The sequence below is a fragment of the Aulonocara sp. 'chitande type north' Nkhata Bay genome, linkage group LG7, assembly GCF_057382095.1.
Source record: "Aulonocara sp. 'chitande type north' Nkhata Bay isolate Kocher_YH1m ecotype deep benthic linkage group LG7, A_spYH_male_GT1.1, whole genome shotgun sequence".
NCBI lineage: Eukaryota > Metazoa > Chordata > Actinopteri > Cichliformes > Cichlidae > Aulonocara > Aulonocara sp. 'chitande type north' Nkhata Bay.
In genome coordinates this window covers 38,158,437-38,185,452 of record NC_141350.1, presented here as the reverse complement: position 1 = coordinate 38,185,452, position 27,016 = coordinate 38,158,437, and the positions used below count along the sequence as shown (strand labels likewise).

General features: G+C 40.1%; 1 protein-coding gene across 1 annotated transcript in view; it reads right to left on the bottom strand.

Moving 5' to 3' along the window:
* The window catches only part of lpar1 (lysophosphatidic acid receptor 1), a 42,607-nt gene extending 16,439 nt beyond the window's left edge, over positions 1–26,168 (bottom strand). The window contains exons 1-2 of the mRNA XM_086300289.1: positions 25,704–26,168; positions 2,495–3,250 (exon numbers count right to left, since the gene is read on the bottom strand). Coding sequence (XP_086156415.1) covers positions 2,495–3,233 — 739 coding nt within the window. The 5' untranslated portion in view covers positions 3,234–3,250; positions 25,704–26,168. The remainder of the gene's footprint in view (positions 1–2,494; positions 3,251–25,703) is intronic.
* Between the last annotated feature and the right edge of the window lie 848 nt (positions 26,169–27,016).

The window sequence follows — 27,016 nt, the reverse complement described above, 5'->3', positions numbered from 1 at the left end:
ATTTTACATGTTCTTTCCTGGAGATGGAAAAATCCTTTATAGTCATTTTTTTTTGGCACATACTGATATCTGTATCAGCGGAAGCTAAAAAACAAATTTGTTTCTATTTGTTTTTTTGTTTAATGAAAAGTAAGAGAAGTCCAAAGGTTTTCAGTGCATGTACAATGAAACAGGCAAGCAATACAAGGGAGAGACTTGGTTTGGGGCATGGAATTGAGCGTTCTTGATAGTGCTTCAAAATGACGTCATTTAGACTAAACCAAAACAGATCACACCCTCACTCAAAAGACTTACTTTCTCAGTAACATGTCGGCTTGAGTGGAGAAGAATAAATGTGGCTTGTTCTAAAATTTTAAAACAATATTTCAAATTGATGCTAATGATTTACTGATTAAACTGAAAAGAAACTGTAAAAACATAAAGCTATTTTTCTATTTTTGGTAAAGAACAGTCATCTCTAGTCCGAAATACATGAAGCTAAATGACTGTAACTTTGTTTCTTAATGTTAATTCCTGAATCCTAATGCTTACTATTGTTATGTGATTATAAAACCTGTTTTCTACCTAGATTTATAGAGTGAGTCTTTTGCAAATAGCTATGCAACCTTGCATTAACATCATTAAAGTTCATATGAAGTCAGTTATTCGAATGTTCTTACATCCACTTAGCTTTTCATTTTTTCCTGTATTCCTGAATAGAAAAAAGGAGCTGTAGGATAGTTGTAACGACACCAGAGAATTGACATTTTTATTTATCCATTAGACAATAGATAAAGACAGCAATAATGCTGGTTTCTATTGTTAAAAAAAAGTTGTTGTTTTTTTTGTTGTATATTCATTACTGATATTTTACTGCAAAAATGTGCTTACGCATGTAATATAATTTATAGCAATGGAAGAATCAGACAAAGCAGATTAAGGTTTTTTTTTTGTTTTGACTTTTTTTTTTTTTAGTCCTACTTCCTCCTAGAAAAATCACATTATCTGCAAAGAAAACTATGACAGTTAGATTTAATTCATACCATGGTATATAGCTTCCACCCCATGGCCATTAGGAAACATACACCAAAGCTAGCAGATTAATTTCAGAACTGTTTACCTCATACGTTACCAAAGAAGTAAAGAAATAAACAAAACATCTCTACACAGCAGATGTTCATTCTCTGCCTCTTTAGCCCACTATAGGCTCCAGATCATAGTCTCCTGTCCACTACTTTGAGTTAAGTTTGGAGTAAAGACAACAACAGGATGAGATAGCAGAGCACATAGGAGAGAGATCACTTGCAATCCTGTGGTATGTTTTGTCAAGGATGCAACACATCCTGCTTCCAGGCACTAAGAAGCCTTTTCCCCCACAATTTTTAACATACTATAAACATAACTGAGCTGGTCTGCTAATTTGTTCTAGTTTTAAATGAAAAAAGAAGAAGAAGAAGGAGTAGAGTCTGATTATTACAGAGTCCTGCAAAGTGTGAAACATATCTCTGCTTAATGCTCACACATAAAACTGTCAAGACTTCACACGCAGCTTGGGTGATAGGTTAAACAGGCAGAGTTACATCTGCAGCGTATAAACAGACACCAAAAAAGTTGACCACACTGCAGCACTACAGTAAAAAAAACCAAAAACTGCTGCTGTTCATTGCAACTGTGTTTTTAGTTTTAGTTTGGAAAGCTGGACTGAGGCCAGCTGTATCTGTGAGAACTGTAATCTGTTTTTTTTTATGCACAGCCTATATACCTCAGACATCCGTTAGTGTTCTTTATAGGTGAAAATGAAAGTACAGCTGGAGAGTAATTGAGGGTATTTCACAATTCTTACCAAGAAAACAGGACATGCTAGCACTAGAAAATTTCTTCAGAACTATAAAAGATGGGATGTGGGATTAATCTAAATTCCTCATATTCTGTTGGTAGTACAGATGCTGTTGTTTACAGACTACCAGAAAAGTTCTTTTGTTTTGTGCACAATTATTGTGAAGCGTAAAGCCTTAAAGGCACTTGCATGGACATGGGCCTTGGTACTTGATATATGCATCTTCTAAAAGAGACATAATTTACTATACTTTAAATCAACAAAACCACATTATTCAAACCACTATGTTTATATATTTTTGCTTGCATATATTTAATTATTTTCATACTCATTTGGCTATTTGCAATCATAAGTTTAAAGGTGACTTCATAACTAAAAACCTGAGCCTTTTAATAATGATCATGGGGAGCACCACTGACCAATATGATTTACTATATATGAGGTCTGCAGTAGTGCTAGGAGGACATTGTGCTTGGATTCAGTGTTGAATGTAACAGCCTCATAGTTAAACTAATTAACACATGCATCGTTTTGCTGCTGCTGGCGACTTCAAATGTTGGGTCATTGCTACAAAGACAAATACATATATAGGCAGTGGCATCCTGCTAGAAAGTCTAGGTTAGTGACTATCAAGAGATCAACAGCTACAGTACGTAGACTGAAAGTGAATGCTCTTACCCAACACAATGACCACAGTCTTCAGAAGAGACATCATGGTATCTCGGTTGCGTCGTGGTCCAGAGCTGTGCCGTGACATCCTCATGGTTCTCTGCCTCACATACACAAAGATGTGGGCATATAGTGTCACCATGACAACAAAAGTCACAAGATTAAACACTGCCCAGAAGACCAAGTAAGAGTTGCTGTAGAGAGGTGCCATGTTGGAGCAAGACTTAATGCTACAGATACAGTTCCAACCTACGCTGGGTATCGCCCCCATGACTATGGACATAGTCCAGATAATGACAATCACAACCACCACGCGCCGGTTGCTCATGCGTGTGTGTAACTGCATGCGGAACACGGTGATGTGGCGTTCAATGGCGATGGCAAGCAGGTTGGCTACAGATGCAGTAAGACTGGTGTCAATCAAGCCCTGACGCAGCAGCCATGTCGAAACAGTCAGACGCTTTGTGTTTGGTCCCGTGTTGAACATCAAGTAGAAGTACGCCAATCCAGCAAAGAAGTCAGCAGCTGCGAGGTTGGCCATCAGGTAGTAAATGGGGAAGTGGAATCTCCTGTTGACGTAGATGGCGATCATTACCAGAAGGTTGGCGAGCATGATGAAAATGCACACAGTGATGCCAAGGCCCATCACCAACCGGCTGTAGGTGTCCCAGTCGTTAGCAAGAGGCTTGTCGCTGCGGTTGTAGAAAAAGGTGATGCTCTCATTATAGTAGCATTGTTCCTCATCCATGGTTGTAGTGGTGTTTACTAAAATGAGAAAAGACATGGAATACATAAAATTTTCATAGAACACAGTCTTTTGATGTATATTTGAATACCATAGATTTAATTTCAAAAGGGAGGTTTATTTTTCAGATCCATGGAACTGAGACAACATGCACCACCTCAAATTAAAATCTGCATTATGAAGTCAGTGCTGTTTAACATTTTTATTGTTTCCTTTACTTGATCACCTCGTGTAAATCACACCTGTGATGTTAAATCATCACAGAAGGAGCATTAAACTAAACAAAGAAACACTTCCACTGAATGTTCAAAAGCATATGTGAGTATTTCAGCTTATCTGATTATCTGATTGCAGTGCTGTGTGAGTGAAACGTGAATCCTTTTCTCAGATTTTATCTTGACAGGCTGATACTTACAGAGGTTTTGCTAGAAATTGTTACAAAACAGTAGATGCAGTGTGATCAAAACGCCTTTGTGTGCTTTAAATGTGAGAATCTGGGCCTATTCATTACAATTTTGATGTGAAGCAATCTAGTATATTAATCTATATCATAAGCATGCTCCATGTTAGTTGTCATCTATAGCAGTCACTATTATCTCATAGAAAACATACACTGTCCAATATACAACCATGTGTAAAATGAAGCTTGTGTTGCCTACAAGTCACAGAAGTTTACAAGTTTACAGAAACATTACACAAAGGTGCTGCGTTTTTTGTGCCTGCAGGCTTGCCTTTTTTTTTCATCTGGTTGAGGTTAACTAGTATTTATGCTTAAAAGATGCATGAGGAGGAGACTGAGTGAATGTGTGTGTGAATGGGTGGATGACTGAATGTAGTGTAAAGCGCTTTGGGTCCTTAAGGACTAAGTATAGCACTATACAAATACAGGCCATTTACCATTTTACCATTTACTGAGAAAATAAGTAGAAACAACAGCATCATCTCTCTCTCTTTCTCTCTCTCTCCCACACACACACACACACACACACACACACACACACACACACACACACAATCACTACTCACATGAGTATATGTGTTTGTAATAAAGCTCAAGTCCCACACGGATGCTGGCTAGTGTCTCTCATGCACCTAAGACCGGAAACAGGACCTCAGGGCATGAGTAGTCTGTTTGTGTGTGTGTCCTAGAGATACAGACACAAGGAGGACTGGTGAAAAATGAGGGGACAATGACTGAAATAACAAGTATTGGAAGTTTTGGGTCAAAGGCCGGTGTTTTCTTTTTTGTCTTTCTTTTAAATTTTCCTTTCTTCATCTTCTTCTGTAATCATCCAAATTATTTGAAACCCTTCATGAAAGTGCAAACATGAAGCCCCCCCTCCTTAGCTAACTTGCAATTTTGGGAGAAAAAAAATTATTACAACCTTCACCTCTAAAATAGTCACATGAACAATCAAAAATCATCCTGGGAAATGAAGCAATGTTGAAAGCATTGAAAACTTAAGCTTGCCAAAGCTATTTGTTCAAATTCTGCAACTCAACTTGGTAATTTGCTTTTCTGAATGTTATATAATGGAGAGCGAAAACCTGCAGGTCTAACCAATAATTTTCTCAAGACTGTGCAATTGTTCCATAGTGACTCATGCGTTAAAGTATAAGTTTGGTATAAACAGCAGAATGACGGCAGCAAAATGAGCAGTGTGTGATATACGTACATTGCTTAGGTGTGTATTAGACGTTGCAGTGCACCAATGGCAACTTAAAGCTGTTTGCTTAAAGTTGAAACCAGTTAAAGAAAATACTTTTCTGGATATTTAGATTTCATTTTATTTATTTATCTTTATTTTCTTAAAGACCAAAAAAGAACTCCAGCTGCAGCCATATTTGCCTGAAGCACCAGTAAAATGTTATTTTGTTTACTAAAATAGCAGTGGTACATTGTATTAGCAGTATTGGATTATAGCTAGTACTGGACTGTTCCAGGCCTACGGGATGTATCTGCTTCTTAATTTCCAAACACTACCCAGACAGCGTTGGAAAGTAGGGCCTCCTTTTTCAGACATGCTTATTTACCAATGTTTTGTTTTGCTTTTTTTAATGGTTTTGTCTATGTGTAAGCAACGATCATTCCCTGTGTTAATACAGCTCATTTAATACACTCGTGGAGAGACTTATGAAACTCTTTGGCAACTGATTAATTATGGAACCCTTGGACCTTGGTTCACAGCTGTTTTCACTACATTAACCACCAATATGTAAACTCACTAGGTCCTTTGAGATTGTCTTCCATTGTTATGCTGATGATCTACAATTATTTACACCAATTTCTGGAGGAAATTGATATGCCTGTTAATTTTGGTGAAAAGATGGTTTTAAAATTTAAGTATTACTGAACTAAAACATGGATGGACAGAAAGCATTTATTTATTTTTATTTATTTATTGTTTAAGAAAACCCTTTTTATTCATTCAAATGGCTTTCTTTCACCTGAGAAGTTTTGCTAAAATCAGACATATTTTGTTGTTCAAATATGATGAGGTTCTATTTTATGCCTTTGTGCATCTAGTTTGGATTATTGTATTGCTTTACTATTAGGATACCCAAAGAAGAGGTATGTTAGAGGTCTGAACGTGGTTTAGAATGCAGCAGCTTGCATTCTTACTGGTTCATCTAAATATGATCATTATACTTCTGCGCTTTGCCTCTCTTAATTGGTTTCCTATTTATGCAAGAGCAGACTTTATATCTGCATAACATTCTTCTTGAAAGTCGAAAAAGCCATAAAAAACAGGATTTGTTTTGCCCCTTAGCAAGGTAGAGCCATTCATTCATGATTACTATAGTGCAGTGCTTGTTTGCTGCAGCGCAGTCATGGACAGAGCCTGGTCAGTGCACTACATATGGCTTATTTAAGGAGTTCCAAATACACAACAATGACAGTATAGATTACAAGTTTTCCAGTTTTACTACTCTTTACATTCACTGCTGCCAGCTTAGATTAAGTTGTAGTTAGCTCTGTTAGCTCTGGTCTGTGCTTTCTAAAGGACTATGATGGAAAGCACTCTTTAAATAAATATATTATTGTTAATAAAGAGGGTTTTTTAATTAACCTGCATAGTTCTTCCATACAAAAATTAAAATATAAAAATTTTAAAATAAATAATATAAGGAAATCATTCAAGGACTAACATTTTAAAAGGACTGACAACAGAAGATGACTTGCAGAGGTTTATAGTATACTGAGGCCAGCGAGCAAATCATTTTCAGTGTAGTAATGTGCAGTGTCCAGCCCTGTAAGGAAACTGCATTGTTTGAGTTTTTTAAAACCAGGATTCATTTAACCCTCTGGGGTCCACGGATGCGCCAGGGCATCAAAATCACATGACCAATTTTAAAAAATGTACAATTTGTATTTGCATTTCAAGTTTTGAAAATGATTCGTTAAACATATTTTTGGTTCTTACAGTAAGAAATATAACTTTTTTCTACTCTGATTTTAAGTTTTTTGTCTGAATTCAGATCAATTGTGCTAATACATTATGTCAAAATGAAACCATAACTCCAAATTCAGATATGTGAGGTTGTGCTGAAAAGAATGATACCAAACAAGGCAAGATAAACAGTTTTAAAAGGTGAAATGTAGAGGTCAAATCAAAAGTAGTCAAAAACAGCTAATTTTACCCTGGACCCCAGAGGGTTAAATAGAAAGCTGTATGGCCTCATTGCAAAAGAGTGTTATTAGGACATGTGAAAATAAAGAACACATCTGTTTTTGAAGCAAACTGCTAAATTTGCAATACTCCCCCCTTTCCTGTTTGTAATGGGTGTGTTATTTCCTTTTGGTGTCTGTGGAAGTTTTTTGGGTTTTTTTCTTAAAGAAGTGACAGTATCATTCCTGCATCTAATTATTAAGATTTTAATCATTGCTCATGTAAGGCAGTCAGTCAGCAATAAGAAGAGGCATTATGAGGAACAACTAAATGACAGCAGCAACACTAATTTAAAAGAAAGTCACAGGGATCGAGTCTCCATTTACAATGACAACAGCAGATGCCCATGTCGTCGTCTGCAGTTTATGGCCATTAAATGTCTGGAGGGAGCAATCAACAGGGCATTAGATGCCTGAGACAAGTCATTATCAAAAGAAAGTGGAGGAAGTGTCAGTGACCTCTCACTTTCATCAGACCTTCGGAGCCTGTGGAAGGAGATCCTGTCATTGTGTATGTATCTGCATACAACAGTTGATAGCTGAATATTGTACAAGACTGTGTAAGAAAAAGGACATAGAATGAGGGGAATTTCGTTTTTTGTTCCTGAACAACACAAAGAACAGTGCAGTGACTTATTTTTCAAGAATTTAAATGTGTTTGAGAGCAAGAGAGGAACGTTTGGGAAGTGTGTAGAAGAGAACAAAATGCTCACTGTGCCCAAGTGTGTGTCGACACACTCTTCATGCTTGCTAGTAATGTGTGATAAAGTCTGGCTGTGCGGAGTGAGAGACTCAGTGTGTGTTTTGTGTGTGTAAGTGTCTAACAGGCTATGAAAGGACCACCCTGGAATCCATAGATGTGAGGTCATTACTCAAGGATCAACAGCAAGGCTACATCCGTATATTGTCAATGTACGCCTAACTGACACATGCATAGGGACTAGTTGTTCTTCACCATTACTTATTCACGCTACAACAAAGTGCTAAATTGACAATAAATGATGCAGCCTTGCAGGGTGAGATAATCTTTCACCTTTGAAAAATTGAGATACTAATGCTCAATCACAAAACTACACGGTTCCTAGAATATGCATTCAGTACCACATACAATGGAAGCTATAGCTTGAAATGAGGTAAACAAAGGACCATAGACTTTTTTTATTACTATTAAAAGATTTATGGAAATCTTCAACACTTTGCTTTAGGTTAGCTGTAATAGAAACGGGCTCATGGCATTTAAATCTGTTAACACACTTTATGGTATTAGTAGAAAAGCACTGAATCAGGACTGCTATGTCAGCATGTGCTACATAGTAAATTGTTTATCCAGCCCATTCTCATTGCAAGGACATTAAATCTGTCATTTTCTCCAAATTACACACAGGGCGTCTTTTCACACGAGTGGCTGTGGACCAGGTTTAGGTAATAGTCACGCAGATCTGTTACATCTGTCAGATACACTAGGCAAATGCCATATTTCAATGTGTTGACTTAATGCTGTGAGCTCAAACCACAATCTTTTACTAAATCTAAGTAGCTTTTAGTGTCTGAAGTGAAAAAAGTGAGTTCAAATCAAACAAATCAGCAAGTGAAAACCAAGCAAAACAAAGTTCAAAAAGTCAAAGCTTCCAAACAGGAAGCAAACCACAGTTTCCTGGCAGACACATCAAGCGCTCGGCCTCTGCTTTTGCTTTTGAACTACACTAAGCATGAGGACTATAAAGAAATAATTCTTGGGTGTTGATTTTCTTTAACAGTTTGTGCTAACACGGCTCTTTTCTGTCAAGATAAAAGAGAAGATTTTGTCAATTTAGCGATTTTTCTACTGGCCTTTTATATTTACATTTGCAGGAAAATGTAAATTAAATGAAGGTTGTTATCAGGTTGTTACCATTGTTACCAAAAAAATACATAAAGTCATTTGCACTTTGCACTTCATGTTTAGATGCAATCCTCCATATCTGAGCTCCTCAATACTTGTTATTTTAGTGTCTAGTCTAGCTTGTTGCAAACAGCTGGCTGTGTCAAATTCTTTCCTTTGACTTTAATAAAAAACTTCACATAGCACGCACAGAAAAAAGCGTCCACTTACAAAATTCTAAGTTTAATAACAGCAGACTGGTCAGGATCTGATTCTAAATATTGCTGCTTTGTGCTGTCTTCACCTGTGACACACAGATTTGAGATTTATACAGCAGAATAATAATGCAGTCCTAATGCTAAACTCCATCTGAGCTGCATCATCTGAAGAACTTACTCATTTTCTAAAGTAAGAATTTTTTCTTGTATCAGAAAATGGAAATTTTACATGTCCTCTCCGACCACACGTGGTTCACTCTGATATTTTCTGAGAGAAATACTTGCCTGAAACCTATGCATATATCAGCTTGTCAAATAACAAATGTGCAAAAATCATCTTGTTTCTCATCCTTTTACTACCCATTTGTTTGTGTTATACTTGGTTTATTGTGCTGATCATTATTGAACTGAAGTGGCTGCGAGTTCATAGATGAGCATATTATGATTGGATTATGTGAAGAGCTATCCACTGTAAGTTGAGTTCTTATGCATCACTGCCTCATGCTCATCAGCTGAGCAAATTTGATACTTTGTTTTGTTGGGGTTTTTCTTTTTTGCTTTGTTGTTGTTGTTGTTTTTAATTGGCTCCAAAACAAATGTTGCTTGTGAATGTATTTTGCACTTTTTTAACCACTGTTCTGACAAGTGCCGCGATAAACCAACTTCAGTCACTGCCAGACAAGAAGTCCACTAAACACTTAACAGTAGAGTCTGTTCCCACTCTATTGAAAATGCATCATCCAGCCTTCTGGCTGCTGTTATTGAAATGCACCCCTGAGAGAAATACCTTTAAGAAAGACACACGTTGAGACCAATCACTGATCTGGGATTCCATGCTAAGCAACATATAGCCTTCATGGAACTCATGAAAGAGAAGAAAATTTTTATGTATCATACATTGTTTAACCCATAGTGATCTATAACTCACATGTGCAATAAAAGGCTGTATATGAAGTATTGTAGTCTACAAATTGTCTCTTTCTTGAATGAGTCTCATTGATGTAGCATTTCACCGTGAAACTTCTCTTTTCTTTTTATGGAGAAAATGATACATCTTCTAGCTTTGGAATTCAGACAGAAATATGACCATTTGAAGCTTGTTTATATGTGAGGTCACACACTAAAAAAAGCTAATGTTCCAAACAGGATCCCTGCAGTTTATCAGTGTTGTACTCCAGAGTGAGCTCCTGGCTCTGAGGTTTTTAACTTTGAGAAAAAGATTTTCATAAAAAGTCACGAAACATGTAAGAATGATTGCAGAGAAGCATAAATTATCAGAAAGAGAAAAGGGAGTCATTTAGCACACAGCTGGGGTGAAATCATGATTAAAAAAAATCTCTAACTATTTTTGGTACATAAAATGAATCCTGTGGAGCATTTTTCAAATTGTACTTTGATGTGAATGATTTATGAGACACAGGAAACATATGAAAGTGATAAAAAAAAATGTCTTCTTTGAAAGCTTGCAAGGGGTTCATGAGCTAAGGCTCTTCTCTATATGTTTATTTAATGCGTACCTCACAGTAGTAAGTGAACACCTTCCCTCTTTTCCAGTTTCTAACATTAACAATGTCAGCTATTAAAATATTATATACACTTGCAATATAGTCTGAGTGAGTTGCTGTTGACCCTTACTTTGCACCTATTCTACTGCTAAGCTAACTAGCTGTTTTCCACAGTTTGTAGGTTGCATTTTATAAACTACTGTTACGTTCCCCCCGAAGGGGTCTAGGCATGCGAGTGAGGGGACCAGTAACAAATGAGTCCAGAAACAGAATGAAAAGGAAAACAGACAGAGTTGTTCTGTATTAATATAGTTTTATTACAAATGATATAGGTTTATTACAAACGACATTAACTTAAAGAGCTGGCAACGCCGTTTTACCAATAATGCCAAAGAAACAAAGGAAACACTCGCAGCAACAAAAGACAAGAAACAAAAATGGGAGGCACTTCCCACACTTCCTACTCTACTCCTCACCACGGGGAGACACTCTCAGGGCCCACAAGCCCATCTACTCACTAGTCAGAAGGCGGCTGTCTGTTCAAAACCTAGCACAAAAACCGTGTAGCGCCACAGAGGGAAAAAACCACCCTGCTCACAGCTCATCCCCAGTTTAAATAGCCTCAGAGGTGATTGCTGACTGGAGTCAGGTGGCAAACGAGGCTAATCAAAAGCAGCTGTGTCCTGGGGAGAGAGGAGAGTGAGAGAGCGGGCAAACACTCCACCCACACACTCCCACAGCCTCACAGGATGTAACATTCCCCCCCCTCCCTTACATTAAAGCTCTACCAAAACAACAACAACAACACCTTATCGCGAGCTGCGTGAGAGTGCATCAGCCACTATATTGTCAGTACCTTTCTTGTGTATGATCACCAGATTATAATCCTGGGCCAGGAGTGCCCAGCGCATCAGTCGCTGGTTGTGGTTGTACGTCCAGTTCAGAAAAACCAGGGGATTGTGATCTGTGAAGACGGTCACCGGGGAAGCACTGGAGCCCACATACACTTCGAAATGCTGCAGAGCTAGAAGCAGAGCTAAGGCTTCCTTCTCTATGGTAGAGTAGTTCAGCTGATGGTGTTTGAACTTCGCAGAGAAATAACAGACCGGATGGCACACACCCTCCTCATCATCCTGCAGTAGAACTGCTCCGGCGGCACTGGCATCGACCTCTAGCATAAAGGGTCAAGAGAAGTTAGGAGCCGCCAACACAGGGGTGCTGCACAGGAGAGATTTTGCCGACTCAAAGGCATGCTGGCACTCCACTGACCATTCAAAAGGCACATTTGGGCTACACAGTTTGGTCAGCGGAGTCACGACCACAGAAAAGTTCTTACAGAAACACCGGTAATATCCGGTCATACCTAGGAAACGCCTTAGTTCCCGTCTGGTGGTTGGACTCGGGTAGTCCAGGATTGCAGCAATCTTCGCCTCCACTGGGCGGACCTGTCCAAACCCCACCTGCTTACCTAGGTAAGTGACAGTCGCCTTACCAAACTCACACTTAGAGAGATTGAGGGTCAACGAGGCCTCGGCTAGCCGCTGAAACACTGTCCTCAGAAGGGACATATGATCTGCCCACGTGTCTGTGTATAGCACTACATCATCTAGATACACATTGCACTGGGGCACATCTCCCAACACCAACTGCATCAGACGTTGAAAGGTAGCTGGGGCATTTTTCATGCCAAAGGCCATTACTGTGTATTGCATGAAGTGGTCAGGGGTGACAAATGCAGAAATCTCTGAAGCTCTGGAAGTGAGAGGCACCTGCCAGTAGCCTTTAAGGAGATCAAGTTTGGTGATGAATTTGGCAGGGCCGATGCTGTCGATGCAGTCTTCCATACGAGGAAGCGGAAAAGAGTCAGACCGTTACAGCGTTTACCTTCCGATAATCTGTGCAGAAACGGGGTGTGCCATCAGACTTAGGCGTTAGTAGACATGGGGAGCTCCAGGGGCTACAACTAGGTTGTGCCAAGCCGTTTTCTACTAAGTACTCAACTTCCTTTTTCATCACCTCACGTTTGGCGATGGGGCAACGGTATGCATGCTGCTTGATTGGGGCTGCGTCTCCAACATCACTGTCATGCTCACAAACATTGGTACGTGAGGGTACGTCACTAAAGAGAGACGGGTAGGAGTGCAACAAGTCAAGTACATCTTTACACTGGGACTGAGGAAGGTGAGACAGGTTGGCCTCGGCCTTAGCTAAAAAAAAAAAAAAAACAGAATTTGACAACCGCCCACATTGCTGTCCCTCAGAAAGGGTACCCAGATCATCATCACCCTTAACTTCTACACTTGGCAGGGTAACAGGGACTGAACCAGGGACAGCTGTCCCAGCAGTGTCTGGTGATTCTGTCATGCTGGTGTCTCTGGTATGGTATGGTTTCAACATGTTAACATGGCATAGGCGAGTCTTCCTTCTGTGTTCTGGGGTGTTGAGAATATAGTTGGTGTCAGACACTTTTTTCACTATCACATAGGGGCCTGAGAAACGAGCCATGAGGGCAGAAGTAGGCACAGGCAGCAACACAAGAACTTTGTCCCCAGGCTGGAACTGTCTTTCCACTGCTTTTTGATCAAATAGTTTTTTTCATGTTTGCCTAGGATACACAGAGAGCCTCTTTTGCTAACAAAGTAGCCCGTTGGCACCTGTCCTTGCATGTTTTTATAAACTCCACCACATTAGTTTTAGGCACACAACCGCTGAGAAAACTCTCCTTCAGCACCTTTAGTGGACCCCGCACATCATGTCCAAACACCAGGGTAGCTGGGCTGAACCCCAAAGACTCCTGCTTCGCATCACGTATAGCGAACAATACAAAAGACTACACACTTCATCCCAGCTTTTTCCTGTGTCATGGCAATATTTACTCAACATTGCTTTGAGAGTTTGATGCCACCGCTCAAGTGCACCTTGTGACTCTCGGTGATAAGCACTACACACAGAATGAGAAACTCCAAAGGACTGTAAAGTCTGTTTAAAATCCCTGGACATGAAATTGGTACCCTGATCTGTCTGCACAGTTTTCGGGAGGCCAAAGGTGGTAAAGAATTTGACTAGTGCTTTGGTAATGCTTGCTGTAGTGATTCTCCACAGCGGAATTGCCTCGGGGAATCGAGTGGACACACACATTATGGTTAACAAGAACTGATTCCCTGCCCGCGTCTTTGGAAAGGGGCCAACACAGTCTACCAGGATATGCTCAAATGGTTCACCGACAGCAGGGATAGGACGTAGAGGGGCGGGGGGCACCGTCTGGTTCGGTTTACCCACAAGCTGGCAAGTGTGACAGGTGTTACAAAACTGCACTACATCTGCTTTCATTGCCGGCCAAAAGAAATGCTGCAGTATACGGTCATACATTTTAGTGACACCCAAATGACCTGACCATGCATGATCATGTGCTAACTGTAGCACATGCCGCCGCAGACTTGTCGGAACCACCATCTGCCGCACTGCGCTCCAGTCTTCTCCAGGCCTTGGGGTCCACTTGCGCATCAATAAACCTTCCCAAACGAAAAATGTCTGCTTCTTGCTCCCCTCACCACCCTTATCCTGAGCTGCAGCGGTAAAACACTTAACTAATGAAGGGTCTTCTTTCTGAGCCTTCACAAGTGCCCACGATACCATTTCCCATTATAAAATCCACCCCATTAATTGGGAAAGAAGGCCGCACACCCACTGAGAAGGAACCACTCACCAGCTCACTCTGTACCCAAATACGATGGAGGGGAGCAGGCACAAAACTCATCCCAACACCTCTTACGATGATGCTAGAGTCACAGTCAGACTTCTCATTAAATTCAAGCACACTAGCTAGTATGAGGGACTGTGAACCACCAGTATCACGCAGAATGGTCACTTCACGCTTATCCTCGGTCTTACCAGAAAGCGAAACTGTCCCCTTAAAAATGAAGGGCTTAAAACACTCATCCGGGGTCTCAGGGGAGGGGGGCCTACTGACAGGAGGCATGGTTTTAATCAGCCTGACCCCTTTTGGTTTACGTGAAGTCGAGACTGTTTCCGTTTATAAGCGTCACAATCTGCGATCAAGTGGCCAGACTTAAAAACAGAAAAAACACTTTCGGTCTGCCTTGGGACGAAACCCAAATACCTCACTCTTTGGGTGCGGTGCAACTGGCACCTTGCTAGCCTTCACTGGGGCATCGCGCCGGTCATACCTACTGACACTGGTTTTATGGACGAGCGTGAACTCATCAGCCAGTGTCGCAGCCTGCTGTAGCGAGGAAACCTTCTGTTCATTAATATATACTGCGATGCGCTCAGCAATGCAGTTCTTAAATTCCTCTATGAGCATTAGTTCCCGGATCGAAGCCAGGTCAGTGGCTTTGCAGGCACACCACCGATCAAAAAGAACACCTTTTTCCCCTGGCGAAATCAAGATAAGACTGACCCTGTCCCCTTTTCAACCCCCGGAAACGCTGCCTATAGGCTTCTGGGACCAGCTCATAAGCCAGCAGGATAGCAATTTTCAGCTTGTCATAGTCCAAGCTGTCCTCAGCTGACAATGAGGAACAAACTTCTTGAGCCTTACCTACCAGCTTACATTGGAGCAAAATGGCCCACGAATCCCGTGGCCAGTGCAAGGCCGTGGCTATTCGTTCAAACGACTCGAAGTAGCTGTCGACCTCAGTGTCATGGAACACCGGAACCAGACGACTATTTTTCCCTACATCAAATGGTGTGTCTGCCTGACGAATGGAGGCAGTCGGAGGAAGAGAAGCCTGCCGGAGTTCCAGCTGTCGCAACTTAACAGCTGTCTCCGCCTCCACCTCCACCTTTTTCAGTTCGACCTCCCTGGCTCTGGCAAGCTCTGCGTCTAAATGCCTAAGCTCCAACTCCTTTAGCTGGAACTCCCTCTCACGATCCTCCTTTTCCAACTGGAGACGAGCCAGGCGTACACGGAGCTTAGCATCCTGCTTCCAGCCTACACTTGATTCAATGGAGAGAGGTTCGAAGCGAGGCAATGTCATGGCTTTGTCCTCAGGCAGCCCCTGAGCAACAGGTGTAGACACCAATGGACCTACAGCTTGAGCTGCCACCTGCGGAACAGGCTGAGATGCTACACCATGCTCAAGTGGACTGGCAGACACTGGCAAGGCCACTATCCCAAGCGAGGGGTTTTCCTTAAACACAGCAATATCAAAGGTAGCCATTAAATCTAAAACAAAAACTACCTGAGGCTAACAATAACAACAAAGAAACACCACCTCCAAAACTCAGGTGGGAAATGTGTGGCCGCAGGTTAACCAATAAATAAAAATACCACCGACCCTCTCCCCAGACCTACCTACTAAAATTTCAGCCTAGTTAGCTTCTGGAGTGTACCAGGCTCAAGGCAACTTTAAAGGCTAAGCATCAAGTGCACAAAGCACCGACAAGCCTACCCCCGACAGAGAACTAATCCCCACCCGGGATTACTCCGAAAATAATAAAGGCAAAATAAAAAATGAGTGCCTGAAAGAGGAGCTTACGCTCAGCTAGACACTCCCCTTTGCTAACTGGAGAGAGAGCGCAGCAGATACCATACAACTAAACAGGCCACCGGCAAACAACTCCCTAAAACTCAATTGCTGTTCCTTCCATTCAGATCCCGGACGAGCCCCCACATTGTTACGTTCCCCCCGAAGGGGTCTAGGCATGCGAGTGAGGGGACCAGTAACAAATGAGTCCAGAAACAGAATGAAAAGGAAAACAGACAGAGTTGTTCTGTATTAATATAGTTTTATTACAAATGATATAGGTTTATTACAAACGACATTAACTTAAAGAGCCGGCAATGCCGTTTTACCAATAATGCCAAAGAAACAAAGGAAACACTCGCAGCAACAAAAGACAAGTAGACTACTAAACAAAAATGGGAGGCACTTCCCACACTTCCTACCCTACTCCTTAACACAGGGAGACACTCTCAGGGCCCACAAGCCCATCTACTCACTAGTCAGAAGGCGGCTGTCTGTCCAAAACTAGCACAAAAACCGTGTCGCACCACAGAGGGAAAAAAAAAAACACCCTGCTCACCACTCATCCCCAGTTTAAATAGCCTCAGAGGTGATTGCTGACTGGAGTCAGGTGGCAAACGAGGCTAATCAAAAGCAGCTGTGTCCTGGGGAGAGTGGAGAGTGAGAGAGACAGAGGGGGTAGGAGTGGCAAGAGAGGAAGAGGCGGGGAGAGCGGGCAAACACCCCACACACTCCCACAGCCTCACAGGATGTAACAACTACATATTGATCAAAAATGACTAAAATGGAGGAATTTTATTTCATACTATGTATCATGGTATATGGTATGAATCACTATGCAAGGCTACCCATATGTTTGGAAATGTACTTCAAATGTGTTCAAAAAGTATTTTTTTCTACATTTCAATGCATTTTAGATTATCTATAGGAAATATTTGATTGCAGCTTGATTATTGGGAATTTTAAATGTGTGTTTAATCCATGTTCAACTCAAACATGAAACTGAAACCAAAAAGTCTCATAACTTCCCACGGTTCTTCCATCCCTCACCTCCAAATCTCTTTCCTTTTCTCTTTCCACCTCTGTGTCCCCCTCTCCTCTTTGCCCTTGTGCTCATCTTCTGCAATCTTTTTCTTCTCAGATTTCCTCTCCTGTTGCCTGCGTCTTTTCCTCCAGCTCCCTCCTCCCATCTTTGCCAACTCTCCACACAATGTGACCATTGTTTCCATCTCTCCCACCCCAGAAAGCAGAGACGCAGGGCTTCTACAAGCTAGCATGCACACAAACACTCAGCCACATAGGCTTTCATTCTCTAACTTTATCTTTATCATTACAAACCACACACACACGCACACACTTGCACATACACTCAAACAGTTGCTGCGTACCGACAGAACTCGGAACAAGGATTGGATTGAGAGCCTGTGTTGAGTCATGAGTGACTGCAGGCGTGACCGGCTGATTCACAGCTCATCAGAGTATGATACCCTTCGAACCACTTCCATCACAGCACACATGGCCCCAAATGGTCATTATACTGGAATAGAATAGAATAGAATAGAATAGAATAGAATACTACACCTTTGTAGGACTATTAGTGTAATCAAGCACCACAATTGCATAAATAAACAAGAATGCAATTCAGTAGTGAAATACATAACCAACATTGTTGGCTTGCTTTAATTGTTGCTTTTTTTTTTTTTATCTCAAAAAGAGCTCTCTGGTAGTGATATGAATGCATTTAGAAAATGTAGGAGCTTCAAACATACACAATATTCTTTAGTGACAAAAACCACACTAAACAGTGATAGGCTAAATATATCGAGTATACTATACATAATATTGAACAGAATTTTCTACCAAAACATTATGGCAGTAAAATAAATAAACAAATAGTGCATTTTAAAAGATGAAAAATCATATTTCAGGCATTTCAAGGAGCAGCGTTTCATCACACCACCAACAGAAGCACATTGGGAACGGTTACTCCTGGATGCACTGACAAAATAATGTTTCATTTCACAAGGAGAAGGAGTTAACTTCTAAATTACATAGAGAGAGGCGGCTCGGTTTCACAGTGGCTTTCGGTTTTTCCAAAGCCACTGACAGCAATTTGTTATTTCTAAATAATGAGCAGAATCATAAATAACATATAAAAGCTGTTTTAATTTGGCTATAAATTCTCACAGGGATCATAGCTTTGGAAAGTCTAGTGACAACCAAAATCCAACTCACTAGTTATTATCTATGTGGTGGCATATAATGCAGCTTTTCATTTTGGAACTGTCATGTAACTCAAATTATTAACTTTAAGATCTTTCTCATCTGTCCCACATGTTTAGGTAGAGCAAATCTTTATGCTAGAAGGCATAAAAAGGGGAATCTGCTATTAAAAATCCTCCTTCTTACAGTGGTTTAAGATATATTTTAAAAAGAAACTGTAAAAGAAAGAAAAAGATGCTTAAAATAGATGAATAATTGATGGACGGTTGTATGAATGCATTTAAAACAGTCTAAGAACCATTTATAACAAGTGGTTTTATTATAATAACTGAAGTATTTAACAATGACTGGATTACATTTTTTTTTTACCTAAACAGTCACTACCATATGTATCAGTTTGTTTTTATTTTTGTTTGGTTTTTTTTTCTGGATTTTATTAACAGGCATGTTCTCTAATGAAATTGCACTATTAGAGCCAGATTCCACAAATTACATCACCGGAGCTCAGATGCAATATGGGATTGCGTCAGTGTCGTCTGCAGAGATTTCAGGGTTTGACTCAAAAGTGTTCTTCAAATTCATCACTTTAATAACCTGGCCTGTCAAAACCATTAATGCACTGCACTGAATAAAAACAAATGTGTGCATGTGGTCATAATTTGAAATGATGATTAATTTGTGTATATATCTAGATTTACATATGCATAAATGTATGCATATGTCTGTATCTTCATCTGTGTATGCTCATTGGATACCTTTTTTATTGGATACCAGATCCCATTTTGTCTTCCAAGCTGCCTTAATCCTTCATGGCTGAGATTCAACAAGGTCCTGGAAACATTCCTCAGAGATTTTGGTCCAAAGTACCATGATAGCATCACACAACTGGTACAGATTTTTCAGCTGCACATCCATAATGGGAATATCCCATTCCACCACATCACAAAAGTGCTCTGTTGGATTGAGATCCAGTGACTGTGGAAACTATTTGAGTACAGTAAACTCATTGTCATGTTCAAGAAACCTGTTTGAAATGATTTGAGCTTTGTGGCATGGAGTGTTATCCTACTGGAAGATTGGTAAACCATGGTCATAAAAGGCTTTAAGAGAAAAGTCTGGCCCTACCATCGAAATGATCCAGGGGAAATTAAGACTTATCACACTAGGTAACATTTTTACAATCGTCTATTGTCCAATTTTGGTAAGCCTTATTTGAATTGGAGGCCTGGTTCCTATTATAAGCACACAGGATGGACATTTGGTATGGTACCTTTAAGGTTTGATGTGTTGTGCATTCAGAAATGAGTATCTTCATATCTCAGTTGTAACAAAGGGTTATTGGAGTTTCTGTTCATTTCCTATCAACTCAGTCATCTACCACACACTGGATATATTCTTTTACTTGGGTCATTTTCTGTAAACAGTAGAAACGGTTGTGCGGGAAAATCCCAGTAAATCAGCAATTTCAGAAATGTTCAGACCAACTCATCTGACATCAACAACCACATTCGTTGTGGGGAGATCGTGGCTCAAGAGTTGGGAGTTTGCCTTGTAATCGGAAGGTTGCCGGTTCGAGCCCCGGCTTGGGCAAGACACTTCACCCGTTGCCTACTGGTGGTGGTCAGAGGGCCCGGTGGCGCCAGTGTCCGGCAGCCTCGCCAATGTCAGTGCGCCACCGGGTGGCTGTGACTACAATGTAGCTTACCATCACCTGTGTGTGAATTGGTGGATACAGGCCATTTACCAGTCAAAGTCACTTCATTGACCTTTCTTCCCAATTTTGATGCTCACTTTAGCAGGTTATCTTGACTATGTCAGCATGTTTGATTTGCTGCCATCTATTTGGCTGATTAGATACTTCCAGTAACACTATGAGTAATGTGGGAGTCATTTCAATCAAAATATGTCCTTTGAAATACAATGAAACATTAAGTTTTTGTACAAAGTATCACTACCAGGAACAAAAAAGACAGGTAATATTTCTCATATGTTAGCTTCTCTTCATTGGCCCCCTGTTAAATTCAAAATTCAATTTAAACTCCTTCTGATTACATACAAAGTCTTGAATAAGCAGGGCTCCTCATATTCTAAAGACCTCATTGCATTGTTTTAAAAGAGCATTTCACTCTTCGACTGCATTGAATTATACTACTTTAAAATGCTATGTAACATCTGAAAAAAGGGTTAGTGTCATTGTTTCACTTCAAAAAGAGCGTGGTGAAGTACAGAACCAAATAATCATACTAATACAGAACCCCAGAAAGAGTCATGATTTGTGCTGGGTTGAAAAATTATTTCCTCATTATGGTGTTTCTCAGTTCCTCTTTCTTTCATGCATGACGGACACCTTTCAGATGATTTTAACCGTCTTCTGCCTCAAAGCCACACATGATCTGTTACAAGGAAGTTAATGAGTGGTCATTAGAGAAATAAGTGGTAAGTGCAGGGTCTATGTCTTGAACCATGTTAGCATTAGAGCCACTAAATGTGTTTATCTCTAACTGATGTGGTCCAGTGTCTGGCAGCACGAGCCTACAGTACTGCACCATTGTGGGTTGAGCTCCTGACAATGTAAACATCACATGGATGAACACTTGGCTTTTGGTCACACTGACCATTATCCTTTTAAGCCCTTAAAGCCTGCCTCTCAATAAAGAAGAACTTGTAAGTAAAGTGGTAACATAATATGACTGTTCCATATTTTGGAGAGCCAAAACATGTACTGTATGCATCCAAAACACTTTGCAGTAAATACACATCTACCCTTTGTGCAAGTGATTGTGTATTCTAACCTAATTCATGTAATCTTTCTGGGTAAATATTGGGTCCATTTTCTTTTCTGTTAGCACCAGCTAAACTGTGGATTGAAAAAACAATACCTTACATGATGACAGCATAATAATATGTACACACTGATAGTTGTGAGCAGTTTGTGTATAGATTTACCAAACTGTGCAAATCTGCTTTCTTTAAATATTTATGAATGTTTCCAGCATGCCATGACGTTATCTGAAGTTCGTTTGGAATATACAGTAACTACATTAACATCAAATATATTTACTTCCCAAAACAACATTCATTGTGTATCACTGTAGCCATGCAACCACAGTAGTGTTAATCTGACAGCTGTCAGTTTCCTGTCAAAACCACAATTTCTTTTTTCCATTTATCTAAGGTAAAAAAATGAATTGTAAAGGTAGAAGATGGCAACAAACCTCCCTGTGGATAAACAGAAGAAATGGCTACATACATTGAGAAAAACAAACGACTGCTTCCAAATAAGTAGTTATGAGCAAATTCTATCAAAGTCTATCTATTAAAAGCCAAAGGTAATGTTTTCAGAAGATGAGATATACAGCTATAATTACTTGATCCCAGAACCAAGAACAAGCTGAAGTTTGAGAGATATTTTCAGATATTGTTTATGTTATTGACAGTAACTGATAATAAAATATATCACAACTACTGTATTCATTTTAGATTTAAGGTCCTTATTGCATCATTTTTTAAATTTTGATTAATTAACTTCACAGTAATGTTCAAAGACTGTGCAGACACTGAGGAGCATAATATCTGTAATTCATGTTAATAAGAATGCATGTGTATGTAAGTAAAAGTCAAGATAACTTCAGAGAGAGTATCAGTGATTCTAAAACCATTTATAACTATTTGTTCTATCTTGTGTATATTTTTTATAGCTGTGAACAGCCTATTTTGAATTACTTCCCTGTTTAAATGGCCCTTGAAGAAATTTCTTTTCTGCAGCAACTGCTCACACATTCATGCAGGTTGCTGCATTAATGTGGAAACAATCTGGACCTATGGAGTAAGAATGGGTGGAATGCAGTTCCTTAGAATAGGGGGAGGAAAAATCAGGGTTCCAGTAATCACAACACAGATGTTTCAAGAACCCAGGCTTTTGATGGACGTCAAAGCTCATGACGGGAAACATAAAGCAGTCATCTTCAGGGGAGACAGTAAGTCTTTGCAATGGGAGTTCTGTTTAGTTTGATAAAAGAGGTCAGAAGTCAAAAGAATCAACTTCTCTGGAATGACTTTCAGATGAGTATGTTTCTGTAACCCCATCAAATCTATCAACAACAACTTTAAGGGCTAAGAACCCGAGGTGCTTCTCTGAGCCTCTTTGCTTTACCCATATTTTAAGTGCACTTGACTAGTAAATAAAAATGTTTGTGGCCTATATATATATCTAAATCTATATATAGACAAAGTATCATTCAACAAAAGCACTCAAACACTGTCACTTTAAATCATCATCAACTGTTTTTTAATACAATGGCATCATAAGTCTTTTACACTTATCTGTTTTTTTTTCCTGCTTGTTGTATGACACTATCATCTCTCACTTTCTCTCTTCCCGAGTTATGTCTTAATTTTACAACACTCTACAGTAGCTGTGTAAGTTGTAAAATGTTGCACTAAATTAATTTGGTTTGTGTGTCACAGAGTGCTGCAGCTACTTGAAAATGTTATTTTTGTTACCATAAGATGATGCTAAATGAAAAAAAGCAGATTTATACAGTTGTTGTTTTTTAAATAAGTACTTGAGAATGACTTAAATAAGGTATATCGAGAGTGAACAAATTGACCTAGTTCAGTAAATAAGAACTATGTGGCTCACTACACTACTGAAGAATTTCCCAGAAAAGAAATGTCCAAAAAATGTGAGATTTTGTATATATGACAATAATTGAACCACTGTGCTTGTTGGATTGATCTCCTGTTTCTTAGTTTTTTTATGATCAGATTAAAATCTAACTTATCCACACTATCCATCAAATAAGTAAATAAAACTAAATCGATATTCAACAAACTATTAAAGAGAAATCTTTCATTCTGGTTGCTTAAGGCTGTAAGAAATGTCGAGAATGTCGAATCCATGATTAAAGTCGCTTCAAAGGCTACGTCCACACTAGCCCGGATGGATTTGAAAACGGCGTTTTCGTCTGAAAACGCTCTGCGTCCACACTAGCGTTTTCAGTCGTTTTCACAGAGTTGTGCGTCCACATTGAAAACGCTTACGTTCCAGTCCTGCGCATGCGCAAATGCGAGTGAGAATTAAAGAATTTGAAGAAAAGCTATCTGGAGCATGTACAAACTGATAGTAATCTTTTTTAGGGCTGTCAAAATTGAGAGCAATCAAAACAACTGCTGTACAATGCACTCCGCTATCTTTGTTTAATTGGTCACATGACTGCGTCACATGACTAAAACGCATCATCGTTTAAGAAAGTCTGCGCTTTCGAGTGTCTACACTGTGAAGGGACAGCTCCGTTTTGAAATGTATTCGTTTTCGAGAGCGTTTTCAAAACGCTGCATTTTCCTTGGGGAAAATGCCGTCTCAGTGTGGACGGGAGGCCAAAACGGAGAGAAAACTATGCGTTTTCAAACAAAAACGCATTAGTGTGGATGCAGCCAAAGTCATTTGAAATCTCTCTTCAGGAGTGCTAATGGTCCTATCACTCTCTTTAGCATCAAAGACCCCCTGAGACCTGTGACAGCGGGTGGTAGGTAAGCAGTGGTCTCACTCTCTCTTGTGAATACACAAATAAACACACCCACTCAGACACAGAGACACCATTTGAGTCCCAAATTAGTGTTAATCAGGAAACATCAAAAGGGAGTGACAGCATGTATCAAGCACCTTTTTTCCCTTACAGCAGGCCTTCTCAATCAGTTCAAATTTACTTTGATGACACAGAAACCCTGCGGTCTTATCACATATCTTGGGTGCATGTGGAAACTTTGATAAAAAAAAGGAAGGTCATGAACTTAATAAACTTTTCTGGTCAAGTTTCAAGGTTTTTTGGTGGGTGTATAACATTCTTCAAAACAATAATAATACTTTAGAAGGAATAGGCATATAATGAGCAAACTGCCAATAACAGGAACTAAAAGGAGCCAGTAAAACGCATCACATCAGCAACACAGCTGTGAAGTCTTTTGTCACTTTCCAAGCAAGAACACAGCCAACTGTGTTTATTTGAATGCATGACCCAGGCTAAGGTAACAGAAATCCATCCCTGAGGTCTGTGGAGATTGATGACAAACCAGATGTGTGTGGCTCAAAAGAGCTCTTTCAGGAAACATAAAAGTACTCAGTTATGCCTTTTTATCTCTTGTATAGATGTGAAATGGTTCATCTTCAAATGGAAATTTGCCATGGGGAGTTTTGACTAAGAAAACTCAAGTAAGGACAGAACTCAATGGCTTCATTTCACCCTATATCATCTAGAACATCTTAACTGAGCTTAATTGTTGGGCAAGTTAAAGTTTGAGCAAACCTGTTCTAAATTAAGTCCCACGGGTCTCAAGGGAGATTCAGATTTTTCCATTAAGAGTGTTTCACAGTGCCAATAACAGAAACAGAGCTTTTAAGACGTGCTTTTGTCCGATAACAGTCAGCAAGGTCCCCACAAGAGCTGTTTCATGTATATTTATCTCCAGTTTGTTATGCATGACTTATTATGACTAACCGACAAACAACACAGCATCTGATCAGAACCTGTCAGATGAAAAAAAAAAACCCAAGCATTCCATCCCAGTTGGTCTTAAGATGTTGGAATTATTGCTCCTTTTGACTTTTAGACTGCAAGTTGGACCTCTGAGCTATCCATCTCTGCCATAACAGGTGAAGCCTGTGTACCCTAAATTCATACAGTTAAACTTAACTATCTTGTGTTCGATAAATAACTAAATCACTTTGTTTCCCGAAGGTGTTACTAAAGTCTGCTAAAATTGTAACAGTTACAGTTGATTTTTAGGGCTTGAGTAGGGTGGATTGACGCCTGCCGGCAGAAGACAGAGTCAAGGCGTTTTCTTTGGAAAGACGCCAGCACTACAAGAAATGCTTCAACATGCTGCTGGTGGTTTGGTCATCTGTAATACTCACACTGACAGCACAAGTGTTTTCTCTTGAATAACCGATGCTGGTTAGAATGAGTTTAGATTTGATTTGGGGGAGGAAGACGCAGAGATTCGATAAAGAAATCTAAAATAAGATCATAAGAACACATTCTCTATAACGAGATCAGCGTGGAAAATCTAAACAGATGTCAGCCTTTATAAACTCCTACACCCAACGCCCATTTATTTTTTTCCTCTCACTCCCATTTACAAGTGTTGTTCCAATCCCAGAGTTTGATAAAGAGCCCAGTTCTGGCGCAACAAGTCCTTCATTCCAGCCGCGTCCCTGTTCTCACATCCTCTATAGACGCACAACTGCGCGTCTCCCGTTGAAATAACGGTGCGCTGAGGGGCTCCAGGCATCTGCTAATACCATCAAAGCCTTTATCTGAACTGACTGCTCTATCGCCACGTCTACGTGGCAGGTATACTTTTGATTATGAAAAGATGCCCACTCTTAGGCATATGTGCATAGTAAGACAGCGGTCCACATAAACCTATACATGTACCCCCTCTATGTAACAAATGTTAAATTGTGGGGAAATCTCTCAACAGTGAGGATAAGATATCAAATACTTACAGTGTCCTGCATGCAGTGAGAGCAGTGGGTAGGTGGTTTAGCTTACTCCCTGACTGGTTCCTGGATGTCCAACTCAAGTTTGATCCGGAGTGTCTAAAATTCCTCCAACAGACAACTCATACAGACTCTGCCTGCGCAACTCTGAAGTCAACGCCGCAGCGGTGTAATATAAGATTTAAAATCCAACATGCAGCCAGGTAACCCTTTCATTTTATGTCCGTGCAGGGGAAAAAAGCGAAAGATCGGTCAAATTTTCCCACCGCTATGTCCCGATTTTGTTTGTTTTTTGGCTTTGTTGTTTTTTGGCTGGTTTTTTTTTTTTCAAAAATGCAAGTTGTTTTAATTTCCCCCCCAGATATCGAAGCCTTTGCGCTCTCTGCTTCGTCTCCGTGCCTCTCTGCGCTGGCGCGGCTCTCTCCTTCTCTCTCTCTCTCTCACCCTCTCTGTCTCTCTGGCCGACAGACTGCCACACAGACTGCACAGGACGGGACCTTTGTCCGCATGTGACGTCACTCACACACACAAGCCGACACGCTGATAGAAATGTCATATCTTTTATCAAGACAGGACTACATGCACATTGCAATTTTATTTAGAGAACAGGATGACACACAGTTACAAACACGGTGATGGCTGCACACTGAAATACAGTGCACAGAATACACAAGCAGCTTTAATACAGCTGAGTGCGTCACATAGCGTCACATAGCACTGTCTGCTCCATTCCCACAGCTTAGACTAAGTAGTTTCTTGAAATGTCCCTCTATAATCCAAGTGCAAACAATATATACCGAAAGGTACCATAACCGGAGCTTTTTCTTTGTGTCTTGATCTCGACAGATCAAAGTGAATTTTATATTTTGCAAACTAGCACCTAGTTAAAAATAAAAAAGCTCTCTTTCGCCCGTATGCTCTCACAAGTTGTTCCTCTTTAGTGAGCCAGAAAGCTAAACAAGTAGAGTGAATATTCATTAGCTAGTGAAAAGAAGTATGTCTATTTGTCTGAATTGCCTGTGAATAACTGCATTTCATTTGAAATAGGGCTTCATGAGTTATACTAGAAAATCAACAAGTTGTTCAGTTTGCACTGCATGCATAGTGGTGTATTGGCCTTGACCCCCTTATGCTATTGTAACCCAGGTCCCACGTAGCTATGGTAAAGCTAGAGTATATAGTACAATGAGACTGGGCCTGGGTTCGTAGTGCTACTAGTAATGATACCTGATACCCTCTAATTTAACTAATAAGGATCACCACAACTGTATTTTACACAAATTTATCCCTCACCGGGTATTTATTTAGACAAAAAGAAA